The sequence below is a fragment of the Nannobrachium achirus genome (genome assembly GCF_963921795.1).
Source record: "Nannobrachium achirus genome assembly, chromosome: 20".
Taxonomy (NCBI): domain Eukaryota; kingdom Metazoa; phylum Chordata; class Actinopteri; order Myctophiformes; family Myctophidae; genus Nannobrachium; species Nannobrachium achirus.
This window is the reverse complement of record NC_137827.1, coordinates 29835543-29853190: the sequence shown is the minus strand read 5'-3', so window position 1 is coordinate 29853190 and position 17648 is coordinate 29835543. Positions and strand designations below refer to the sequence as shown.

The 17648-nt window shown below is 44.0% G+C and overlaps 1 protein-coding gene across 1 annotated transcript in view; it reads right to left on the bottom strand.

The window, feature by feature from the left end:
- Positions 1-17648, bottom strand: part of dph6 (diphthamine biosynthesis 6) — a gene marked incomplete at both ends in the record, with an annotated part of 82599 nt that overhangs the window by 48969 nt on the left and 15982 nt on the right. The window contains 2 exon segments of the mRNA XM_080750969.1: positions 5863-5981; positions 9775-9848. Of these exon segments, the coding sequence (XP_080607095.1) occupies positions 5863-5981; positions 9775-9848 (193 nt within the window).

Below are 17648 nucleotides of genomic sequence, written 5' to 3'. Positions count from 1 at the left end.
TTAAGTGAAACTGCTTATGCTTTTGCTCAGGGTCTTGACTATACACTGATACACTGAGCCTAATGCTAAATTAGAAGCCGGGAGATTCTAGATAGCGTCTGAGCCGAGCTGAGCGGAGTATCGCAGACAGCCACAGGTTTTCTTAAAATCTGGCGTGTCGGCTGACAGCCTGGCTTTAATCCCTGCCTTCAGAGAGAAAAGGCAGATAAAATTGGATTCACAATGTACAACATTTTAGCTTTTTAAATGCTTGAAATAAGCATTTCTTCACTAGAAGGTGAGCCACATCAGCATCTGAAACACTGCTCTCAAAGACCTTTGCCAAAACAATAGCTGTTCTCTTTCTCACCTAATCTCGGAAAGTATGCGAGATAGAGTACGAGAAAAAGGAAGCGAGGAGAGGAGAGGAGGGGCAGGAGGCAGTGCCAAACAAAAGATGATAAGATTAAGGTTATATGTGAAATTTGTCAGAGCCCTTATCTGAAATTCAATGTCTGTGAGCAGAATAACAGGCACGATGAATAGAAGGGTGATGACATCGAAGATTAAATCTTTTCAATCCAACAAATTAAAAGAGTGGAAATGTAGTTAATTACAACCATTATATATACTACCAATGTAGACTAGACAGAATAAATATTAAAGTCTTTTTTTTCTTTTCTTTTTTAACACCACACAAATCAAGCTATTCGTTTTACACATTATTGCCGTTTTACATATTATTACTGAACATGCCCGATGTATAATTTCTGCTGAGAATGAGATACAAAAACATGAAAAAAGAATATCTGGCCATTTACTTGAGCCAGCTTAGGCCTCTCCAATAGAAACCTTGAGCCAGGACACCAACTTTTGTGATTAAATTGGCAGAAAAGGGTCAAGGTCAGGGCTAAACAGAACAAACAGGTCCATGACATGATATCATGTCTGAGTTATCCATTGTTTTTGTTTTGTTGTGGCTTAGCAACTTTCAATAAATACAGTTTCTGGAAACAGAATGATAAAAAAGAAAGAAGAAAAGAAACCCTAATATAAAGAAACGTAACGCATTGAAAATAGGTTAAAAAGGGAAGAAACCGTAATGTAAATTATCTTATAAATAGCTTTTCAATATCAATGGATAACTGGAAATGTTTTTGATTCCTGAATTGCAATTCTTTGATTTACTATGGGCTCTGAATTTACTAGTAACAGCACTGATCACATCATGTAAAATAAAATAAACAATTTATTTACAGAGATGTGTGACTCGGACTATTTAAATCTAGATGTTTGGATTGTTTGTAATGTTAGTAATTTAGGAATTTCAGCTAATTCATACTTATACTAAGTCCCTGCGACATACTAGTGTCATGTCGAAGGTGTATTGCACATAAAGCTGCCTCACGCTACAGAAACAGGAGAGTTTCCTGCCCTATGGGCCACATCATGGCTCGGCAAGGCTTAGCTTACTTACTTACTTTTATACAGTACGTATACTAATCTAAACTAAGAAAACACAGAATCACTTGAAATGACTTGAAGTCTTAAATCACGATTTACAACAGAAATATAAGATTCTTTATGTATTTTGTGTGGTACGAATAGTGTATTAACAGTGTATCTTGAATGTCTTATGTGGGTCAGGTGCTCAATGAAAGCAATTCATGTAATTTTCTTTTCTCAAAACACAAAGGGAAGGGTACAAGATTGTGATGTGATAAAAGGTTTCTGACAGGAAGACCTTGATTTCACGTGTGCCAATTAACGCCTGAGCCGAGGACCAATTAACTGCTGCACAGCGCACTGAACCTATGCCCCCCTTATACACCTGCACTAATCAATCAATTAATTAATTACATGAATATTTAATACTGGCATTTGGAATTGCCAATTACCATGGCCAACATAAAAAAAAACAAGTTGAAAGAGAAAGATAATTTTGCAACCACTATACAGTACATGTCACATTGTTGGTGGAAATGCTATTATTTTCTCTCTCTCTCCGTTTTCATTCTCTCTCTCTCTCTCTTTTGCTAATTAGAGGCACTTCATGACATCTTGATGTGATTGCCTTAGAAAGTTCAACAGACGTCACTACAAACGATTTAGCAGACGAAAATCTTCTCTCCCTATTTTGTGGTTTTAGGGTGGCAATCAGCATGGAAATGAACACTTCCAGAAAATTCACTTTGGAGGATCATCGTGCCATTGGACAGCTGTCTTTTCACCGCAGGGATTTGTCATCTCGGAATATCTCTTTAAGAAAAAAAAAGAAAGTGTGTGTATTTCTCTTGATCCGTTCACCGCTAATTTCCACCTGTCCGTCTAAGCGGGGGGAACGAAGGAACATTAAGCTCTGGCTACCTCCCACTGTTCAGAGCCCCGACCGAAACCAAATATCGTACAGTGTGTCACAAATGTACCGCAGGATGTCATAAGCCGCTCTGGCTGTCATCGTCAGACGCGGCTTTAACCTTTGCCCTGCGAGAGTTGTTTTTATCTCCTCCTGAGGTCTGCGCAAGTAAATCCCTCCAAATCTCTCTCTCTCACACACACACAACCTGCACAACCACACACACACACACACACACACACACACACACACACACACACACACACACACACACACACACACACACACACACACACACACACACACACACACACACACACACACACACACACACACACACACACACACACACACACACACACGCACGCACTGCGAAGGCCCCCAGGTACGCCCCTCTGTCACCCAATCTCCCCCAAACAGCACACCTCACTGCTCAGACCTGCTCCCGCCAAAGCTGCAATTATATGAGTGGTGCCTAAAGTGCCTGGGGCGTTTGCAGTCCTATTCAATTCTCTCCTTTCTAATTACCCCTGCCTCGGGACGGGTGAGGAGTCAGGCCCGATAAGATCTTCTCTTTCTACCTGTAGCCACAACACACCCCGCACGCACGCAGGCACACACACACACACACACACACACACACACACACACACACACACACACACACACACACACACACACACACACACACACACACACACACACACACACACACACACACACACACACACACACACACACACACACACACACACACACACACACACAAATACAGTGGGAGGGTAAGATACACACTCCCAAGGCACCTGAGGTAATTTTCCTTTCTAATTATAATCTTCCAAAAAATTTGGAGAATTTGCTTTTAAAGGAGGTTTAGGGTGTTTAGAGAAGGGTTGAAAGAAATCGGTCAAAGTAGCCGGGTCACGGGTTGACTGAGACATTTTAACAACTTAAGCCCTGTTCTATACTTCGTCGTATGCCGCTGTGGCGCAGCGAAAATGGGCAATATTCAAGCTCACAAGATCATCCGTGAGCTTATAGCTCGCCTATTTTCACTATTCTGGAAAATGTTTGTAAATGCTTTTCCTGCATGCTCAAAAAAGGGACGGCAGGTTGAAAGTGGTCAGGCTGAGGCTGAGGTGTGTCCTGCGCCTGTGGATAAATCCAGCAGGGTCATTTAGCAGCGACGACAGCAACAGCAGCCCGGGCACACAAGCGCCACAAGCGCCTCTGTCTCTCAAGCCGCCAAATGAAGATGACATTCTCAAAAAGGACCAAGCCATTTGCATAATTACCTCCACTCCTCTAGCTGTGGCAGGTTCAGCGCGTTCAAATGGGGTGAGAGGGGGAACAATGTGATGGTGGATTTCAAAGGCAGAGTACAATGCACAACTCAAGGGGGGCTGTTGTAAGCTAGACAAATGACTCAATCGTAGGCTACGTTTTTTTCTTTTTTTTTTAGATCTTCTAGATTTATTACAATTATCAGTGAAACAAAGGAGTTTCAAAAATTGCTTTCTGGCCATTATCTCAAAGAGAAAAAAGGCCTTGGATATGGTATGATGATATTTATTGCCCACAATTCCTCAAACATTAAACGGTTAAAAATGACTACAAGGTGCAGCAGATACAGTACACATTGTGGCTGTTGGGAAGAAACCTTGTATGTCATATTTCATCTTTTTATCCTTTTCATTGTCAGCTTGTAGATCTGCTATTTTTGCTACATTGAAAAGATTTTGAAGTGTTTTGAAAAAGTTTGATCATTTTCACCTCTACCGACATACCCAAAAAAGAAATGTCAGGTTGAAAGCCGTTAATTCTGTCTGTGGTATTTATGAATATGTAACCGATGAAAAGCATTCGAATTTGTGAATAAATAATAACGACAACAGGTTATTTTATTCTATTTCCTCAAAAGTATGGTTTTGGACATACAAGGTTTCTGTCCGACAGAGATGAGATCATAAACGGATGGCTCATCAATTGCATTCCAGGAGAGGCAATTTGAACAGCGTTGAGAGATATGCAGAAAACCCTTGACGCTCAGCTCTGTGGGTCATCAGTCTTGCATGGGACCCCTTTCAACTGATTGCTACCAAAGGCGACAACAAGCACTTAAGTGCACGTAAACAGTGTCTACATGATGATCTATCGCCACAAGTAGTTGGAGAGGAGAAAGAACCATTTGTGGCCGTAATTATCATTTATCACTGGCACCGTCAAAGGAATCCGACTTCGCTGTCAAGTAGATACAGGTAAGAATCTTAACACCGTGTACCCCAGAGAAGAAAAAGAGAACTTTTATTTCTTCCTTTGTCTCTCCCTCCTCTTGTTCGGTAATCTGATCTTCCTCTCCCCCGGGCTCCAAAATAGGCAGGTAGAGCGAGCGAGTGAGCGGGTGACACTACATTAACCTCTTCGCTCAGTGGTGAAGCACTTTGAGAGAGAGGGAGAAAAAAAAAAAAAACTTTAAATGAGATATAGTAGATTTGAATCTCTGCTTCACGGACCGTGTGTTCCGAGGAATGCATAAGCAGAGGACGCAACGCAACCTCAGACACAATGGCGACGTGCCACGCTTATTGACAGGTTTCATTAATGCACCGTGCACTCACATGTGATCCTTTCTCAACTAGGGATGGGACGATATGAAAATTTCATATCACGATTATTGTGACAAAAGAAATCGCGATTTACGATATTATCGCGATAATCAAAATTCATTATCCTGGGGCGGAAAATTTGCCAAAAAATAGCAGATCTACGTTGTGACGCGTTGTGAGCTTGTAGATCGGCTATTTTTTGGCAAAGACATCTGATAGAGTGAAAAAAAGACTATCAAGTATGTATATTATAAGTACCTTTTACCAATTATAGAGGGTTTAAGTGGTACCGGATATGCAGCTCGGCAAATAAAATGTGAATTGATCCCGGTGCATGACGGGGGACGATATCACGATACATTATTATCGTGAGTGTTTTTTTATCACGATAAACGATAATATCGCGCATCGTCCCATCCCTATTCTCAACTGCCATAAGCTGTCTTCCGCCCTCTCTTCACACGAGCATACACGTGCGCACTCACTCACACACACGCACCTCCCTACACTGATTCTCTTATCTCTTTATATTGTTCTTCGCTTCAACGCCTTGGCACTAGCACAAGTCTCAACACTGCTGTTAAACCACAGATTAATGATTTGGCCATTACGTCTTCTTGTCTCTCTCTCTCTGGTTACACCTCCCCTTACAACTCCCTCCTCCTCCTCCTCCTCCTCCTCCTCCTCCTCCTCCTCCTCCTCCTCCTCCTGTCCCACACTTGCCAAAAATGCTGGTCCTTCTTTCATCCACCAGACTACAAACTCCTTCTGAACCTATGGATGGATGGATGGTGAAAAGGGTGAGGGGCTAAGCCAATAATGACAGGGGAAAGGGACGTGGAACTGCTCGCCCCCTGCCCAAGACATGAGAGAGAGAGACAGGAGAGAGAGAGAGAGACAGAAAGAGAGATACCAACGCACCGAAGGCGGCCACTTTGATGAGGATGGCGTGGAGGTTAGATGATATCATCTCAGAGAGGAGGGCCTCTTGGTCGCGGCGCCAAAGGTAGGAGAGGGGCACCAAACCAAGCCGCAAACACCTGGAGTACAGATGAGATGGGGTGGTGGGGGTGTTAGGGTTTGTGAGAGAGAGAGATAGATGAGAGGGGCTTGGAGGAAGGCAGGGCAACACAAGAGGCTTACGTTGAATACTTGTGAGGATCAGAACTTCAACTTCAAAGCCAACCATGGGTTGGGACACTTTCTCCACTTTGTGGGCAGGCTGCCACTTGTGGGACGCCGACACCGCACACACGCTCTCAGCTCACCGCCGGTGCCAGTGGCTTTTGTCAAGGAGGAGAGCACAACAGAAACCCAACAGGAGTAATTATCTTAAGATGGCACCATCTTAAGCCCTGCTGGGCTGTTACATAAACATGTGCGCATAAAGTACACAAACACATGCACACAGACAGACACACGCAGATCTGAGCAGGTAACCAGAGCCCAAACGGCTGGGAGTACGTGTCTGCTGCTCAAAAAAATATGCCTGAGGTGTATGAGCACGAGTGTGTGCGTGCGTGTGTGTGTGTGTGTGTGTGTGTGTGTGTGCGTGCGTGCGTGTGTGTGTGTGTGTGTGAGTCTGGTGTGTATGAGAGAAAACAATGGATGATTGACAGCAGGATTTGTACATAAGCAGAGAGGCCTGTGGTTTTGCTGGAAATATAAGACAAGAGACGCTTGTGTTGGAATGTGTCCGATCGTTGTCAGTCTAGAGAACGAGAGAGAGAGAGACAGAGAGAGAGAGAGAGAGAGAGAATGAAACAAGAACAAGAATGAGAAACAGAGAAGGGTAGGCTTGTTAAAAGAAACCCTCTGACCTTGCCGCAAATGAGACTATTTGTGTCGAACAACAGGCTGTGTTGGACAACTAATGTGAAAAGTAAAATTTCTAACAGCACCAAAAGCAGACTATAGTAGACATTTTGGGTGCCTTGCGTGTATGTATGTGTGCGTGCGTGCGCATTTTGTGAAAACAAACCTCAATCCCAGTTCAGCACAGAGGGAGATAGATGTAGTCTCTTCCTTCACTGATGGACCACAGACTGCGTCATTTGAGGTCAGGCAACTTCTCTCTCTCTCTGTGTGTGTGTGTGTGTGTGTGTGTGTGTGTGTGTGTGTGTGTGTGTGTGTGTGTGTGTGTGTGTGTGTGTGTGTGTGTGTGTGTGTGTGTGTGTGTGTGTGTGTGTGTGTGTGCGCGCGCGCGTGCGTGCGTGCGTGCGTGCGTGCGTGCGTGTGCGTGCGTGCTTCCGTTTTAATTAATGAAGGGTCCACTGCCCATCGTCAACGTCAACGTCGGCGTCCGACGCCGTCATTTTGGTGGAGTCCTAGCCTAAGACGGCATGATGGCGAGTGCCATCATGCCACTCGTGGAGCGAATGCCACTGCCGTGCGTGCGTGCGTGCGTGCGTGCGTGCGTGCGTGCGTGCGTGCGTGCGTGTTTGTCTCAGTATGAAGTATTTTTAAGGGAATATTTTGCCTATTTTGAAACTAAATCATCCATTGTTGTGATCGTATGTCTAGTGCAGAGGGTCACTCAGGGCACTAAATAACTTTCTCACAGCACCCCTGAATTACACTGTTAATTTTTAGAATCTTACATCATATTACGCAACGTAACGGTATTAAGCGGCTTTCAGACGAAGCGCGGGTGCTGTGGGGGCTCCCGCTTGGATCAGTGGGGACCGCGCCGCGGTGAGACACAAACACATTCGCTCCACGAGTGGCATGATGGCACTCGCCATCATGCCGTCTTAGGCTAGGACTCCACCAAAATGACGGCGTCGGACGGCGACGTTGACGTTGACGATGGGCAGTGGACCCTTCATTAATTAAAACGGAAGCGTTCCCAGCGTTGATGTTGACGCGACGCTCGACGCGCCCGGTGGAGCCGGGGGGTTACTGGTTTTTAGTATCTTACATCATACAGTATTACGCAACGTAACTATGCACATCTTTCCACCTGAGATAAGGTAAGCTATGTCACATCTGTTTCCATCAGAACTGACTGAAAATAACGTTATACTTGACGTTTAACCACTTGAACCCCAGCTTCCCTATTTTGGGGGGACGGTTCACCAAAAATAGCCATTCTACAAGCTCACAACTGACGCGTTGTGAGCTTGTAGATCTGCTCTCTTTGGTGAAGAGAGTTGGCCATAGATGGAAAAAGAACTCATCAAGTACAGTGCAAATCAGGTCTGTTTTACTAAGCATAGTGAAGTGATATTGATGTAGTGATATTGATGAATTCCAAAACGTCTCAGATTATTCTGCGGCACCCCTGGACTGGTGATGTATATCGGACCAGTTACCCATATATGGAGCCCCCTGGTACCCATATATGGAGATCCATGTACTGTATATGGTACATCCCTTTTATGCCCGTACATGGAGATCCCTGTCTGAACCAGCCACACAGATAGTCTTCCTCCATATATGGGCATTCCTATATGAAGTCCTGTTAGATATGGGCTTAATATTGATGACATCAGGGATCTCCATATATGGGCATAAAAGGGATTCTGTTAGAGTGGTTCCCCTGATATCACAGTGATGTCAAATCGTGATGTCAGAGCAGCAAACCCATAGACCACTCCTGACACTGTGGTTCCCCTGACACATCAATAGCGACTTTAAGTAACGCTACTGCAGCGGCAGATGACAACGGTAACCGGAAACGATCAGAGCTCGATAGATCAACCTGCAGCCGCCGCAGCCGTCCCTACAACGGCAGAGGCTAGCTTTCCACGGAGCGTCTACAACGCCTGCTGCATGGTCGCGTCACCATAGGAACCAAAGAGTTCAGTAACAGGGGTGGGACCCCGTCGCGGAAGGCTGTTTCTTAACGATTTTGACCGTTGGGGCGATTACGTCATAGCAGCCGTAGTCCCGCCTCGCGTCGCGGTTGGAGAAACTGGCTAATGTGACATGCGGCTCCGGAGTATGCTGCTGAAGAAAGCGATGACTCTGCGCTGGGAACCACGCTGCGGACCCCAGCTGTGATGTCACAGTGATGTGTCAGGGGAACCACAGTGTGAGGCGTTATAGACAGAGATACGGACAAGCTGTGACCGTTCACATACTAACCTGCGACCTATGGTCTCAACTAACCTGCGACCTATGGTCGCAATAAATATATACTATTTCCTTCCCTATTCTAGAGGAGAGGAGAGAGGAGGACACTCTAAGAGAATTCAACCGACGACTGAGAGAAGGGACCAGTCCAATGATCCAGAGTCTGTCTACAAATAGTCACACGCAGAGGCACCAGATGTCGTTCCTCCCAAGAGCATACAAGCTTTACCAGAAGTAATAGAAACCTTTTTATTGTTTTGATGTTTGATGATTTGTTTTAAATAGAGCGGTCCTCTTGTCCTCTTCAATGGTAAGAAACATCATAATTCATACTGTTATGCAATGATGTTTTCTGATAAAACTTGAACTTTACACACACACACACACACACACACACACACACACACACACACACACACACACACACACACACACACACACACACACACACACACACACACACACACACACACACACACTTCATTCAGTTGGTTTACATATTTACAATAATAGTCATAATAATCATATAATCATAATAGCAATCATAATACCAGTCATGTCGTTTCACATCATCGAACACAACGACGCATTTCGCATGAGAAATACACAGAAGACCTTGGGTATTTTTACAGCACTATACATAGGATCTCCTCATAACAGAATAATGGCATTGAGTTCCAGGAAACATGCATTCAAGCATGCATGTGTGTGCTCGTGCAGGCACGCATGCTTGTGTGTGACGTGTGTGTGACTTACACATTTTCCACGCGAACCCTCTGGTAGTCGGAGAGAATGGCCCCTACAGACACAGCCTCGACAGCCTCCTTCTCCTGCGGGGTGGAAGATGAGACGTAATCACTCCATTAGGACAGTGGTTCTCAACCTTTTCAGGCCGCGATCCCCAAAATAATCATATTTTAACAGAGATCCCCCCACCCTGGCGAGCACTAAGAGTTAAGGCATTACATTTTGTATATCACGGTTCTATTGTGAAAATAGCCTATATCTACATATTGACAACGCCTCACAGCTATTTTCACAATCTCTGCCTCTAATATTTAACAATTTGAACAATGTTTAATTTGTCATTAGAGGTATTTAAAAGTTTAGAAATGTGCAGATTACCCCTAAACCTTATGCTGATTTGTTTACTGTTGAGTGAGAAAACAATGTCGCAGAATTAAGTTAATCATCTGGGGACCCCCCAAAATAATTTGGTTGAGAACCACTGTATTAGGAGACATTACCACAAGCACACCCGCACGCACGCACGCACGCACGCACGCACGCACGCACGCACGCACGCACGCACGCAAACACGCGTTGCGTTTGTGTGCCCTTCCATCAAACATGTGTCTATGTAGTGTCATCATATGATGTGTTGTCATGGCGATATTGTTTTGATTATTCAATGGGGGTCAAATGCATGACCCGTCCTGTTATGCAACCTGTTGTAGCTGATGTCAGAGAACTCACTGCACCCGTTGTTAAGAGCAACCAGTGCAGTACCTGAGGTCCTAGAGGCCAACTCTGGAATGATGCAAGTTGGGAATGCATGACCCTCCTGATTACCATTGTCAGAGACCTGTTGTAACCTACACCAGTGGTTCTCAGCCTGTGGGTCAGGACCCCCAGAGGGGTCCCCAAATTATTTTGGGGGGTCCCCAGATGTATAGCTAAATGTTAAACGTTGTTTTCTCACTCGACAGTAAACAAACCAACATAAAGTTCAAGTGTATAGAGGGTATCTACACATTTCTAAAGTGACAATTTAACGACTTTTTAATACCTCTAAAATAGTCAAATATTAGAGGCAGAAATTGTGAAAATAGCTGATCTACATGCTCACAACGCCTTGCAACGCGATTCGTGTTTTTAGTTAACTTGACCTTTCACTATGTACTTGGTTTGGTTACCTCTACACCAAACCTATTTGCCGAAAATAGCCGATCTACAAGCTCTCAACGACTCACGCTGCAAGCCTTTGAGAGCTTGTAGATCTGCTATTTTTGGCAAAAGTTCTCCACAGAATAGGGATGTGAGGGTTCAAGTTGTTAATTTAAAAGAATGATCCTATATCACAAAGATTTGGCGGCCCCCCTGTAGTAACTCTGAGGACCCCCTAGGGGTCCCGGACGCCCTGTTGAAGACCCCTGTTCTAATGTGTTGCACAGTGTAAAACAGACTGTACTGTATGTGTCTTTGCGTCTATCAGAGCAGCAGGCGGCGGGGATGTTTACACTCTGGCCATATCAAGGCCTTTGTGGTCCTGCCCACATCCTCTGGGGGCTTCAAGAGAGTGTGTGTGTGTGTGTGTGTGTGTGTGTGTGTGTGTGTGTGTGTGTGTGTGTATGCGCGCGTGTGCGTGTCAGGGGTCACTGGAGACACCAAAAACGACCACTACGTTAAGCTGTGGTTTCTGGTCTTTATCTGTAGTCTGTCTTCCCACAGCTTCCCTCTCACACATACTATGCACACACACACACACACACACAATCTCTATCAAGAACTTTAGGCGTACGTTTTTTTGTCCATTGGAGAATTGTGTGTGTGTGTGTGTGTGTGTGTGTGTGTGTGTGTGTGTGTGTGTGTGTGTGTGTGTGGTGTGTGTGTGTGTGTGTGTGTGTGTGTGTGTGTGAGACTGTGTGTGTGTGTGTGTGTGTGTGTGTGTGTGTGTGACACTGTGTGGTGGTGGTGAGGGGGTGTATATCTCCAATACTGCTGAGGGCTAATCTTATTGCATTTTCTGTAATATATTTGGTATTCAAGAAACAGCGAGACGAGCAAATACTGACAAAGACCAGAGATGTGTTCAATCTTTTTTTCTCTTCACATTATGGGTTTGACGCAGAATGACAAATCGTAAACACAGCGTGTGTGTGTGTGTGTGTGTGTGTGTGTGTGTGTGTGTGTGTGTGTGTGTGTGTGTGTGTGTGTGTGTGTGTGTCTGTGTGTGTGTGTGTGTGTGTGTGTGTGTGTGTGTGTGTGTGCGTGTGTGTGTGTGCGTGTGCCTACACACTTCTTTCGCATTTGCACACAGCCACACACACGCATACCTGCAGCTTCATTAGAACATTACAAAGACTTTTAATTAGAATGAGAGGCCAGCGCGTGCGCGCGCACACACACACACACACACACACACACACACACACACACACACACACACACACACACACACACACACACACACACACACACACACACACACACACACACACACACACACACACACACACACACACACACACACACACACACACACACACACACACACACACACACGATGGAGGGATGCACAAGTCTCCAGTAAATTACCTTGTAGCCATTATCAATTTCCCAGGCTACTGGTCCTTAAGATAACCCCCCCACACACCCCCTTCTCCCTGTGGTCCCTTCCTGCAATTTTTCTCTGCCTGATAAACATGCTGATTAAAGCGAACAGCGTGTAAACCTTTGATACTTTCCTAAATGAAACCCATGCCCTGCCTGAGGCCTGACACGGTGCTGTGACACGCAGTGCCTCACTATCACGCACACACGTACAAACACGCGTACACACACATGCACAGAACTCATGCACAGACGTGTCAGCTAATCAGATAAAGGATATATAGCATGTCTGTTTGTGTTTGTGTGTGCGCGTGCTTGTGTGTGTGTGTGTGTGTGTGTGTGTGTGTGTGTGTGTGTGCGTGTGCGTGTGCGTGTGTGTGTGTGCGTGCGTGCGTGCGTGCGTGTGAGAGAGAGAGAAAGAGAGAGAGAGAGAGAGAGAGAGAGAGAGAGAGAGAGAGAGAGAGAGAGAGAGAGAGAGAGAGAGAGATTCAGATATCAAGAAACGCAGCTTCCCCTAGGCAAGGGACAGGGAATAAAAAAAGGCACACTAAATACACTGAAGCAAATACAGATACAAAAATAGTTCATACACAGATGTACTGTATAATTTAAAACTCTGACCTAAGTTAAATACCATGGGGACATTTTGGAACACGGGGATTCAGTGCTACTCGAGTCTTCATATCCCATCAGTGTGTCCTAAATTGGAATATACATTGCAGTCAATTCCAATGCCCGGTGACAGTAATTAAGCCTGAATGATAACATTTCAGCCCAGCACAGAGCTAAGAGGGCTGCAGGCATTGTCATGTTACTCTAGGTAAGCCTGAGGGCCACCACTCTATTCTAATGCAAGGATGAGCCTTTTTCCCTTAATATGACTGTCAGTTCCTAAAGAGGCGAATTAGGAGAGAGACGCTGAGAGAAACACAGAGAAAAAGAAGGAATGACGAGAGACAGAAAGAGAGATGGAGAGACAGAATCAACATGTAAGTGTGGATGTAGCCTGTATTGTTTGTTTGCTTTAAAACACCTAGCATCCTTACTCTTCTGGTGTTTCTGAACCCCTAACATCTGGACGAACGGAGACACACTTTTGAAAAATAGACACATAGACTCCACGGTCTGCTTTCTGGTTGGGTCTTACCACTCATGAGTATGTGTCTATCAGCCTCTTACGCAGACACATGAAATAATATATACCCTTGGATATTACTGAAAATTACTTAAAATAACGTAAGGCGTATTTCATACTTCCAAAAATGTTGGAAAATGTCTAATAATAGCAATCTACAAGCCCATAATGTGTCACATCGCTACCCATGAACTTGTAGACCTACTATTTTTGAAAATGTTTGGAAAATGTAAAGTCACTCAAAATCTATATTAGCCTATGTCACAATTAAATGATATTATCGTCACACTATCGATATTGAGATATTTGGTAAAAAAAGAATAGTGCAATGTTTTATTTTGTCCATATTTCCCAGCTATACCACTAAATGCATTGGACTAAGTGAATTGACAAGTGTAATGGTAAGCGAAGGGTGATGTGATTATGCATTTTCAGGCGTGTGATGGATGTTGATTATTTCTGAAACGGTGGTAAAACGCACATTTGGATGGAGATCATTTTCGTTTAGAGAGATTGTAAGAGAGAACAAAAGAGAAAGTGGTAGACTGGTCTTCTGGGTCCCCTGACAACAAACTTGGCAGGGCCAGATTTTATGTTCGCTTTAGTCTCTCTGTCGTTGCCTCTCTCCATCTCAGGAGACGGGCTTTATCGTTGGACCTTGGAGGGCCTTGAGGCTTTGACTGTGCCACAAACAATAAACTGGCTTCTATTATTCACAGAGCCTCTCTCCACTCCACTCACCCACAGACATAATTATCACACAGACAATAATACTCAGACCTATCCTCCACTTACGATGACGGGAGACAACTTTCTCACACTCACTCTCACTCTCTCTCTCTCTCACACACACACACACACACACACACACGCACACGCACACGCACACACACACGCACACGCACACGTACGTTTTGAATGCAGACTCCAGCTCCTAGACCCTTTGGCAAACACAAACGTATTTTCACTTTGGAAAGCTTTGGAAGAGTTATTTTTGGATGCGGCTTTGTTTTTGTCTCCATTAAGACTATCACCGGGAGACAGGCAGGAATGAGAAGGCAGCTTTAATACCGTTCTGGACAAACTGCGAGACTGGGATTTCACAGATTGTAGACATACTTTCTCATCTGCTGTGGGAAAGGCAGGGGGGTAATTGTGTAAGAGGGGTTGCAAATGCATAAGAGCATACAATAAATCTGCAAGCGATGGATATTGCAGGCGTGTTTCATGTGTATTCATAATATCGTAAAAACACAAACTTAGATTTTATGCTATTTGAAATATTTATCCAAACGTTTTTTTTATTTGGATAATACCTGACAAGCCTATGGACCTGCTCATGAACCTATAGTCTAAAGTTCAATAAAATCTTTATGGGATCGATCTGGCCAAGTAGTGTTTTGAATACATTAGAAGGAGGACCAGGGTAAAAAGCTATCTTAACGATAACATAAATCACCACAGAGGTCACCAGGAATGCAACCCACAATCCACCTCTCTTCCTTTCACGACTATTGGCACAGACCGACAAGTGTTTCCCCTCCCGTTTTTAACCTTTAAAGAACCTAGTACCACTCGATGTAGCATCCGTGGGTTTTAGTACCCGCGGTCCTGGTTAACCAGTGCCCAGAGTGGTAGTGGCCTGGGGTGGTGAAATGGTAAGACGCCCCCCAGGAGCCCAGTCAGACGCAGACTAAACAAAGGCCTTGTCTGGCTTTCACTTTCGTCTCTTCTCCTCTCCATCAGGCAGGAAAGCTATTAATGAGAATCTATGGCCCAGAGCAATGGAAGCCCTTAGCACCCCCCCTCCCCCCCAGCCATGTCCATCAGGGTACTTAGCCCCATGCAGTCATTAACTTCTGTTACTAATTGTCAAATTCATTAAAGTAATCCTTCCCCCACACCCGGACGTCTCCTGTGGAAATAGATGGAGAGGGCTGAGTTATTAAGATGTCAGCGGCGGGGAAGATTAAGGCCAGCAGACATGCTCCACAAAGAAACGATACGGCCATTAAACTCCATTCCAAGGTAGCTTGTGTGATATACTCTGTAATTATATATACATACGTCGTAGTAGGGGGAGTCCAAGTGTAGTTCAAATGTATTCACAGTCACAGACGCGCCTTCAGTCAAGATATGTATATCTGCCCCGGAGATATATACATGCGGCAATCATAAACCACGGGGTTGTTCTTGCTTGAAAATGCTGCTATTTTATCAACTCCGAACATGAAGGAATTCACGTGTCACGCCTTGCATTCAATATGGGGTAATATTCTGCAGACAAAGTCATTAACGGCAACCAGGGCAATTAGGGGGCCATGAAATATTAAAAATTCAATATTCATATTCTTATTCACATTGAATACATCAGAACCCTCATTAGCTCTCTCTCAATGGCTGTCACGACGAGATCTTAATTACACACTCTAACAATACAAAGCTCCACTTTGCAAAATGGTGGGGGTCCAAAATGGCCATTTCAAACTATTCTGATGAGTCGCAAATCTTCATTGACTGGTATAGACTATTATTATACAGCATATCGTCACTGTCGGGCAGAAACCTTGTATGTCCAAGTTTCAAGTTTGTACGTTTTTTTGCCAAGTAAAGCCCTACCTCATCGTACAAGGCCGTCGCACAAAAGTAGTGAAAACAGCCGATCTACAAGCACACAACGCTTCGCACCGCGAGGCGTTGTGTGCTTGTAGATCTGCTATTTTCACTAGTTTAGTTCATTTTTAAAATGATAAATACAAAACGAACGGTCTTGGACATACAAGGTTTCCACCCGACAACAACGATATACTGTACTGAGTATTTCAGAGAAATCTTTGGCAAAATTACAATTACTTTTTACACTGATGAGACAGAACAAAGACTACAGGCTTCGATAACGGATACAGTATGAGTCAACATGCACTGTATACTGTATGGCTAAATTGTCCTGTTCCAGTCAAAAGTTGTTTACATGCTTTCCCCCCATGCTTCCCGCCGACCGCACAAAGCATGACTGGGCAGGCCAGTGGTGGAAAAAGTACTCATATTTTGTACTTGAGTAAAAGAATCAATACTGCAATGTAGATGCACTCCGTTACAAGTAAACGTCTGGAATTCAAAATGTCCTTGAGTAAAAGTATGAAAGTATTGGCATCAAAAATTACTTAAAGTACCAAAAGTAAAAGTACAAAATGTTTGAAAATAGCAGCCTAGGTATAAAATAGGGCTAAAGTGATTTATGTGTATTTTATAATATTACAATGTATATCTGAAAAGTAACTAGTAACTAAGTTACTAGTTACAATAACAAATAAATAGTGTAGTAAAAGTACAATATTTGGAGTGTAGTGGAGTAAGTATTGGAAATTGGAAATACTCAAGTAAAGTACAAATAACTCAAAAGTGTACTTAAAGGAGGACTTCACCACTTTTCAACCTATCTTCATATAATTGGTCCTCACTAAAAAATTGCTTTTTTTTTTTTTTTCTCAGAGGAGGGCTGTGGGCAGGTCAGAAACCCATCGTCTTGTGACATCATTGATTGGGAATCCAAGCTAATAGAAACTGCAGGCTTTCTATTCCTGGAAAGTTGCAATGTTAAAGTGGAAGCCATTGTTCTCGCGATAATAAAAATCTAAAAAAAAATCAAAAATATTGATTAATTTCTTTTTTGGAGAAAATGATGATGTCACAAGACGATGGATTCTGAACTTCCAACAGCTCTCCTAGGAGACTTGGACCGAGTAGAAAAAAATTGCACTATTTTATATGAACATTAGTGAGGACCTATTATATGAAGATAGGTTGAAAAGTGGTGAAGTCCTCCTTTAAGTGCGGTACTTAAGTAAATGTACTTAGTTACTTTAGACCACTGTGGGCAGGCCAGTGGGAAGGCAGGGAGAAATTAATTAAAGTGCTTTGAATGACAGTTTGCTCAAGGGCACAGGGGCACCATCACACTCCTGCTCTCCATCACCATGTCCTCGCTGTCATCTGAACGCCGTTCCTTACCCTCAACCCCCCTCCATACGTTCATCGCCCCCTCCCCTTCTCTCTGCCACTCCCCCTCTACTCTCCATCTCGTCTGCCCTCTCGTCCCGCTCTCTTCCTCCAGTATCCAGTTATCCATGGAAGTGAGTGACTGGACACGACATGGGTTTTA